We start from the raw sequence: 8,785 nt of genomic DNA, 5'->3' as shown, positions 1-8,785 counted from the left end.
CGCACCACGCCGCCAGCCCCGCGGCGCTGCAGGGCCAGGTATCCAGCCTGTCCCACCTGAACTCCTCGGGCTCGGACTACGGCACCATGTCCTGCTCCACGTTGCTATATGGTCGGACCTGGTGAGAGGACGCCGGGCCCGCCCTAGCCCAGCGCTCTGCCTCACCACTTCCCTCCTGCCCGCCACACAGACCACCATCCACCGCTGCTCCACGCGCTTCGACTTTTCTTAAGAACCTGGCCGCGTTTAGACCAAGGAACAAAAAACCACAAAGGCCAAACTGCTGGACGTCTTTCCTTCTTTTTTTTCCCCCTAAAATTTGTGGGTTTTTTTTTTTTTTTAAAGAAAATAAAAACAACCAAGCGCACCCAATCTCTTAAGGAATCTTTAAGCAGAGAAGGGCATAAAACAGCTTTGGGGTTGTCTTTTTTGGTGATTCAAATGGGTTTCCCACACTAGGGCGGGGCACAGATTGGAGAGGGCTCTGTGACATGGCTCTGGACTCTAAAGACCAAACTTCACTCTGGGCACACTCTGCCAGCAAAGTGGACTCACTTGTAAATACCAGGATTTTTTTTTTTTTTTTTTTTTGAGGGGAGGACGGGAGCTGGGGAGAGGAAAGAGTCTTCGACATAACCCACTTGTCACTGACACAAAGGAAGTGCCCCCTCCCCGGCACCCTCTGGCCGCCTAGGCTCAGCGGCGACCGCCCTCCGAGAAAATTGTTTATGTTTGATGTGAACTTGTAGCTGTAAAACGCTGTCAAAAGTTGGACTAAATGCCTAGTTTTTAGTAATCTGTACATTTTGCTGTAAAAAGAAAAACCACTCCCAGTTTCCAGCCCTTCACTTTTTTTTATGGGCATTGACAAATCTGTGTATATTATTTGGCAGTTTGGTATTTGCGGCGTCAGTCTTTTTCTGTTGTAACTTATGTAGATATTTGGCTTAAAAATAGTTCCTAAGAAGCTTCTAATAAATTATACAAATTAAAAAGATTCTTTTTCTGATTAAAACCCTCCTTTTTGTTTGGTTTTGATTTGGCTTTAAATGGCTTTGAGGGCGGGGGCTTGGGAGGATCTTGTGTCTGGTCTGATGAGATTCAAATTGTTTGGGTTTGAGCTCAAAGGATTCTGAACCGGGTAAGGAGGTAAGGAGGCCAGGCCGTGAGTCCTTGCCCCACAGGAAGAGGGAGTTTTGTTCTTCTTTAGAAATTGTGTGGAACCAAACCTGGAGCAGTCCTGAGACTGCAGTGGAGGACCGAAATACCAAACTACTTCCACCAAAAGGGAGAGGGAGAGAGAAAGAGAAAGAGACCAAAGAATTCATTTTCTGAGTCAGGCTTCTGTTGATAGGAGTTTCAGAAGTATCTACTGTGGTCTCACAAACTTGAGCCAAAGTTTTAAAACAGTGAGAGAGGACACCCATTTTAAATAACTCTGAGTGAGTTATGGTTTTTAGCGAATGGATCGCCTCTGTAGATTTGAACATCAAATCTTTATTTCTAATCCGTGGCTGAGTTCCTTCACAGAATTCGGTGGGAGGCTGTTTTCAAAAGTGAGGAAGTCATTCTGGGGTTTTATTTCTGCCCTAAAACAGGGATCCCTCTCGGGGACCAGCAGCAGACACCCACAGCCCCTGCTGCTTTTGGCTCCTTTGGCCTCCAATGGAGTAACACTGGGTGACAGGCCTGAGGACGTCCCAGGAAGGACTTTGTGAGCTGAGATTTCACTCTTTGTTGTACCGGTTTTTCTCTCTGGGATCCTAAATTTTTGTAGTAATGAATCTTTCTCCTGTTTGCAGTTCTTCACCTCCCAGCCACTACCTCCCATGCCAAGCAAAAAAAAAAAAAAAAAAAAAAAAAAAAAAATCATTTTTGATTCCTTCTTCCAACCTCTAATTTCCTGGTTTCCTCAGTGCTTAGGGTTTGTGTTGGGAGACCCATCAGGGATGAGAGGGAGGGGAGAAGGAATGGTTTTGAACACAGAAAAACTGTAGTCCCTGGAGGGGCTGTAGCCCCTTCCGGGTCACCCTCGCCAAATCTAGGGACGAAAGGCAGCTGAGCGAGCTGAGCGAGCTGCGGGCAGATGCCCCTCCCAATGCACTTTCCTCTAGGCCTGGAAGTATTGGATTATGGGCACTTGATTCTTATTTGGCATGTACTCACTTCTCGCCTAGATTTTCAACTTTCTTTTTCTTCCTCTCTTTCCCTCTTTCATTTCATTATGTCTGCATCTCTTCCCAATCCCTCCCTCCCGCTCCCCCACCAACAGCTTGTGAGGAAAGCAGACTGGCCGGAGTCCTCGCTCCGGTCCCAGTAGTCCTCTTTGTTGACTTCCTGGAGGCTCCTCTGGGGTGGTGCCTTAGGACTGGGGGCTAGGCCGGGCTTTCTCCCTCAGAAACCTGGGCCTCACTGCTGAGATACAGTTTCCAATATCCAGAGGGACTCGAAGATACCCAAGAGGATGGTTGGGTCTAGTGAGTGTGCTGGTTGAAAGGCGGGGAAGGGAGATTTTAGCAGGTCTCACATTTTGGAAAACAAACAAAAACCCGTAAAGTTTGACCACTTGCGTTGGAATGGTCAGCTGTGGTTCCGGGACCGGGAGTGTAGGTGGCTAAGGCACCCAGCTCAGGCCGGCCGGGAAGGGGATGTGGATACTGCAGCTGCTGTTTGGCTCTAGGTCCGGATCCCACGGAATTGGAGCTTCGCTAAACCTGCCCCAGCTTAGCCCAAGCCCGGGCGGGGACCTGGCTGGCAGTGCCCGGCTGTGGTCCAGGCGGCTGCCCCGCACCCCATTCCAACCGGGAGCAAGCCTTTGGGAGTCACAATTTTAGTAGGCTGTGGTACCTTCGGTCTTATCATCTTTGCACTGGATGGAGTTTCCAACAAGTACATTCTTCTCCTCGACGTCTAGAGTCGGCATAGTTTGAAGTCTGTTTACTTGTCCCAGGGAAAGGTGAACTCAGTTGGGTTTGGGGACCGAGACAAACAGGACCTCAGTCTCTTTCTCCCCATCAATCACGATAGCTCCATCCGCTCCCGCTCCCGGCTGGGGGACTTGTAGCAGCTGCAGGAAGAGACCTAGAACGCATTCTGAAGCTTTTCATTAGGGAAATAGGTGGCGCTGGGAGCAGTGCAAGAGGGTTCCGCAACCTGGGGACACCCTCCGCCCCTTCAGCACCGTCGGCTTCTGGAAAGCCGACCGTCCTCCTTTCCGGGAATCTCCTGCATCAACTCGTGCCCAATTTCTGGTCTCCCCTCTCGGAGAAATCGGCCTTCTGAGGATGCCCCTGGCGCTGAGGTGCTTGGAAGCTTCTGAGGTTTGGGAGCAAGTACAGTTCACCCCGAGATCACTGCGAAGCTTTGCCTCCGCCAAAGTACCCTACCAATCCCTAGGCCCCAACGGCTGCGAGGAGTGGGGGAGATTTTGCACACTGCACCCCCCCTTCCTCCTCTCCCCACCCCCACTTCGCCATGTAAACACGAGGACTTTCTCGAGAGCCTTGGAGAGCCGCTCTAGTGGCTTCGGGCCCTGAAACCCCAGACTGGGCTTGTTTGATGTTTAGCATCCCAAAGCGGCTCCCCACCCTGGCCCCAGCCTGGGAACTGGGAGCTGTGGGCAGGAGAGGAAGGAAAGCAGCTCTCTCAGCTAGCAAGGGGGTCAGGGACTGGGCCAAGCTCAGAAGAGGGGAGAAGAGCGAGACAGATACGCTCTGAGTAGGGGAGACAGGGATCCCGGGCTGTTGCGACTACCAACAAGGGCACACACTGCGGTCCTCAAGGCCAGGAGGCGGATGGGGGCAGGGAATGCCTCAGCCAACAGGGCAGCGGCTCGGCCCTGCTGCTGGCCCGGTGGGAAGTAGCCTGGGGCCCAGCGAATGAAATCCGAGTCTGGCCCGGGCAGTCTCCGCTAGAAACGCTCTGGGCGCGCACTCCTGGAGACACGGATGCCCCGGGCGCTCCAGACCAGTGTCCTTGTAGGAGGCTTCTTCCCGAAGCTTAGAGTTTGGCCTTTCATAGGGAAAGACTTGCTCGTGAGCCTTCTAAGGAATTTTAAATCTTCCTGGGCCAGGGCTGGGAGCGAGCTCTAGTGACAGTGTCTTGGTCTGGCATCCAACTCTCCAATTTTGAGGCCGCAGGGAGGAATTCTCAGACTTTAGAGGCCGCACAGCCTTCAGCGCGCTCACCGCGTCCAGGCGTCAGTGAGGGGCTATCTCGAGGCGCGAGTGCACAAAAGGTAGCGCGAATCTCTTCTCAGGCGATCCAGATAAGAGGAAATGAGAGCGGGGTTTTCTGACTTCCAGCTCATTAGGGACCAGGTAAGGTCAATGCTTTCTCTATTATGTCTTTATCTTAAAAGCGGGTCAATTTAAGATAAGGGAAAAAAAATCCAGGATCTGTGTGAACCGTGCTGATAAAGACTGACCCCTTTTCTGAACTAAAAGCAAGCCAGGCAGACATTCATTTTCTATAAACAAGAGAGTTGTTAGAAGCTGCCTTGAATTCTGATCGTATGTCTCCAGACATCGCTTTCCCTTCCCTGCTCCCCACCCCCCAATTATTAGCGCGAGGAAGCGGAGTAGACGATTTTATTTGTGGAGAACTAGGAAGCCCATTGGGAGATGAGAATCTGAGATGATATGGTTCTTAGGCATGGGCTACTGGCTTGTTTAGTTCAACTAGGACTTTCTTTTCGAATGGAAGGAAACTGACAGACACGGGTATTGGGAGGGAGGAGGCTGAATGTTTTCTCTGCTGTTAGATTCTGGTTAGGAGACGCTGGACACCATGTTCCTCTGGCTCTCCCTGCCTTCCTGACTGGCGCGTTCCTCCTCGTGCAGTTGTGTTTCTGAGACTTCAGGCCACCCTCTGTGGGGCCCAGTTTAGTAGCTTACCTCAACTTGGAGCACAGGAAAGTTTTCTGGTGCCCCTTCGGCCAGTTGCTCCTAGAAGGAGTCTTATTTTCAGTCACCCTCTCTGGAAAGTTTGTCCACCCAAGCTGAGGGAATTGGATATGGATGGGAGTAGATGAAAGTAAGTTTTACTGAAGGGGGTCTGCATGTGCCCTTATCCTCACCTCATGTAGTTGTGTTTCTGAACTTTCTTTAATGAATCTCAAAGGAATGGAGAAAGAGCAGACTCAGCAACTTGGCAGCACAGCTCTTGCCTCAGCTGAAGCCATAGCTGAAGTGGCTGGCTGTATTTCTCTCTGATAGTGACCTAATGCCCAACTTGGTGGGCATCGAGGCATGATCCTGGGCTCCTGTGCCTCTCCTCGTTTGATAATGTTTCCCGTTTGACGTCTGCTACCTAAGCATTTATTACCCTTGTTGTTATGAGTTGTAGCCAAGTTTTGGAAAGGGTTAGATTTAAATCCATTTTGCTGTTTTATCTATTTTTGTTATTTGTAGGACACTTCAACATAAATTGATCACTGTTAGTGTTCTGCCTGAAATATAAATAAAACATAACATAAATGTGGCAGGCAAAAGCACTTGTTAAAGAAAACTCTTGCCTCCCACATAAAATCCACATCTGATTCTGCTTACTGTGTAAGTGATTGCACACAGATTTCTATGTATTTATATATATGTGTGTATAGAGGTATATATACATATGTATCTATCTTATACACACGTATATATAAATATCGATATATCTTACACACACATATTTATTTTATAAGACATTCAAAACGAAAAATTGTAGTATAGAATTCTCAGAGATTTTACAGAACCCGTTAGATGCAAGAACATTGAATAAATTCACTACCTCAATTAAGGTGTCTCATTAGTTTCCCTGAAAAATTCAAATAGACCAAAACCTTTTAGTTTTACCCACTTTAAGTTAGAATATTTATTTATTGTCATGTGAAACTCTGGATAACTAATTATGTTTTAGGAAATATTAAAATTTTTTCCTAAAGAATTTGAACTTGGTGTCTGAGACACAGCTGTGGATAAGACTTCTTGAGGCATTCTATAACAAAAAAAATATTGTCCCTTGCTGAACTTATCCACCTATAAAAATCATTGGTATAAATACTACTGCCCTGGGGCAACAACAGCAACAAACAAATGAAAACTGTTTCTGCTCTGCACTGGTTGCAAACGTCTTCTTGATTTCAGCCTTTAAGCCTTCACATAGTAGTGGAAATAAGAATGCAGGTCTGAGTGTTGTCTGACAGCAAGGAAAAAGGCAAACTTTTTTTCCTCTCTCTTTTCCCCTCTATTTCACACATTTCCAGAGAATCCGGTCTTTGATTGTTAGACCTTGCTGTTAGTAACAGCAGGCTGTTGGTGGAGTGTTAAACATTCTATTTCTAGAGTATTGGTGATTGCTGATCATTCATTTCTATAAAATCAGAGATATCAGGCCACGAAGTATCTTTGGATATCCTTCCCCTGTCCCTGTGCTCTGGATCCAGTCTATGGTAAACGACCCACAACAGGTTGGCCTCTACCTTGCCTGTATTCTCCCTCCTAATACTACTGCTCTAAAGGTCCAAAGCTCTAGGAAAACAAGACTTTATTTGGCTCGCGTGCTACTGATTTACCTGATCTCTCCAGCACACACGGGGCTGAGTGCGCGCGCGCAGAAGTAAACCTGGGAATTACCGTAATGACACGAAGAGGACCGAGAGCTAGTTCCTTTGAGCTGACTGCACGCTCTGCCATAAACCTGGAGACTCAGTCAGTGTCTAAGAAACTGGATATACCTATGTGTAAAGCGAACCTCGCAAAGTTATGGTCCCAACAGAGGCTTCCAGAGCATTAGGTCTCTGAAGAGACTTGCAGCGACAGACTTTTCTAGAGGAGACTCAAGCGCAGAGGATTAAATCTCTCTCTCTGCCTGGCCACTTGATGGTGCCTCAAGGTCTGCAAGACCTGGGTTGCGACTAAGGGCCTGGGGGGCTGTGCAGTGACAGCTTCTTCCTTCCCTTCTGATTCTACTTCAGAAAGAATTGCAACTCTCAAACCACCGTGGTGCACACAGCACACATTCCTACCGCAAGCCACAGCAAACAGAAGTTGTAGCTAGTTCATTACTACCCACTGACCCGGCAGTATTAACTGAAATGTTGATTACTGCTCCCTGGCAGTACTGTTCCCTGGCAGGACTCCTGAGCCTGGGCCTGGGTGCAGTAAACTTTGGAAGTGCTGCGTTGTATCATACCTACAACTCACACAATAGAAAAAGCTCAGACATCTCTCTACACATCTACATAGTCCATTTACTTCATACTGAAATCAAACAGAAAAACTTTTTAGAAGTATTTAACAAAAAGCCAACCGACTTATGGCCATCATTTAGCACTGGGTGGGGGTAAAGAGAAAGAGAAACCCTTTGAGATATATGGTAGCATGCAAACATGTTCACATTAACCTTCCTGTATTAACCATTTTCTATCAATTACAATGCCACATCAACACAATTAGTTGTTGAAAATTCTCAACATGGCTAAATACTTAGATTGCATTGGTGGTGCGCCTGTGAAAGCTAGTTGGGGGTTGTGTATGTGGTTCTGCTCATTGGAAAGACAGAAGAGAGAAAGGGGGCTGGAAAGGGGACTGGGAGAAAAGAGAAACAACTGTTCCTGGTGAAAGTGTGTGGGCTTCTGACGGAGGCTGGGGCAGCTGAGAAGTGCTGGTTATATATAGCTAGGTCAAAGTGATGGGGAGGTGGGGGTGATGGTGGATGACTGTGTATATACTGTGCCTGTGGTGTTTAGAGGGTGATCCTAGAGGGAAGGGCCTGGGAGACGGCTGGGAGGTGGTGTGTGTACCATGTCTGAGCTTTGGGCCGGTAACACAATGGCAATGTAATTATCTGGCTGAAACACGCTCAAATGGCAAAAAGTTGCAAAATAGATCGACCTCCCAGAGAAGAGACAGAGCTGGTTACAGAGGTCTGCAGCCATCATCCTTTTTTCAATACATTTTAAACAAGAGGATCTAGCTAGTGATTCTGATTCAATACACATAATCAGTTTGCAAGTCTTATTTCCATTTGAAAACAGGGCCATTTGCAATCATAAGAGCCGGACACGCTGAAAGATACCGAGCGCATTCCGAGCAGATGATGGGTGACAGAATCTGTAGGCAAGCACTAAATATTTTCTTCCAGCTTCAGACCTTGGGCATCAGTCTTCGGTTCCGAAGTATTTTAAACGGAATATTCCTGTTGAATATATAATTGCTTAGAAAATGGAGACTCCATGGTTGGGAGGAAAAAACCGGTAAGAAAGGTGACAGAGGAACCTTGTTGATTGTGCTTCTCCTCGGTACTGGTTAACAGTCATTTAATGAAGAGTCTATCCATTGGGTAGAAAACTTGATGGAAAAATTGAATTGGTTTTTAAGGGAATGGCCGCCAGAAGGGGTTGCCGGGGTTAACATTCTCAGGCTGGAGCTGCGAATCCCTGGCTGGGTGTGGCCGGGACTGGCAGGGAGTCTGCGGGGCCTTCAGGGAAGCCCAGGGACAACTCTGCCACCTCCCAACGACGCCGCCAAAGACCTGGGGGCCCCTCGCGGCCCGGCTGTTCCAAATGGGTTGCCAAGTGTCTAAACTAGAAGTGTGGGCACTTGAAATCGCGAGCTGTCTTAGGGTCTCTCGCTGCGAAAGTTTGATTTCCAGGACCAAGAGAAGCAGCTGTCCCAGGCGCTTAGTTTCCTGCCCCGCAGCCTCATCCTCCCCGAACCCCCCACCTCTCAGTCTCCCCAGTCCCAGTCCTTACCCCGCCCACCCGCGGCCTCTCTCCAGACACCCAGCCGGCAGCCTGGCT

General features: G+C 48.3%; 2 protein-coding genes across 4 annotated transcripts in view; both read left to right on the top strand.

Moving 5' to 3' along the window:
* Nucleotides 1-1,015, top strand: part of NKX2-1 (NK2 homeobox 1) — a 4,624-nt gene extending 3,609 nt beyond the window's left edge. Inside the window, exon 5 of the mRNA XM_011999194.1 lies at nt 2-1,015. Within this exon, the coding sequence (XP_011854584.1) occupies nt 2-125 (124 nt within the window). The 3' untranslated portion in view covers nt 126-1,015. The remainder of the gene's footprint in view (nt 1) is intronic.
* A 2,542-nt stretch (nt 1,016-3,557) lies between these two features.
* Nucleotides 3,558-8,785, top strand: part of SFTA3 (surfactant associated 3) — a 41,329-nt gene continuing 36,101 nt past the window's right edge. For 2 of the 3 annotated variants that reach the window (XM_011999185.1, XM_011999182.1), the window contains exon 1: nt 3,735-4,319. In XM_011999185.1, coding sequence (XP_011854575.1) covers nt 4,278-4,319 — 42 coding nt within the window. In that variant the 5' untranslated portion in view covers nt 3,735-4,277. Of the gene's footprint in view, nt 4,320-8,785 lie in introns of all 3 variants that reach the window. The other variant, XM_011999183.1, reaches the window with a different exon arrangement.

The sequence above is a fragment of the Mandrillus leucophaeus genome, unplaced genomic scaffold (assembly GCF_000951045.1).
Source record: "Mandrillus leucophaeus isolate KB7577 unplaced genomic scaffold, Mleu.le_1.0 Scaffold587, whole genome shotgun sequence".
Taxonomy (NCBI): Eukaryota; Metazoa; Chordata; class Mammalia; order Primates; family Cercopithecidae; genus Mandrillus; species Mandrillus leucophaeus.
Note: the sequence above shows the minus strand (reverse complement) of the source record. Positions and strands in the feature narration are given on the sequence as shown.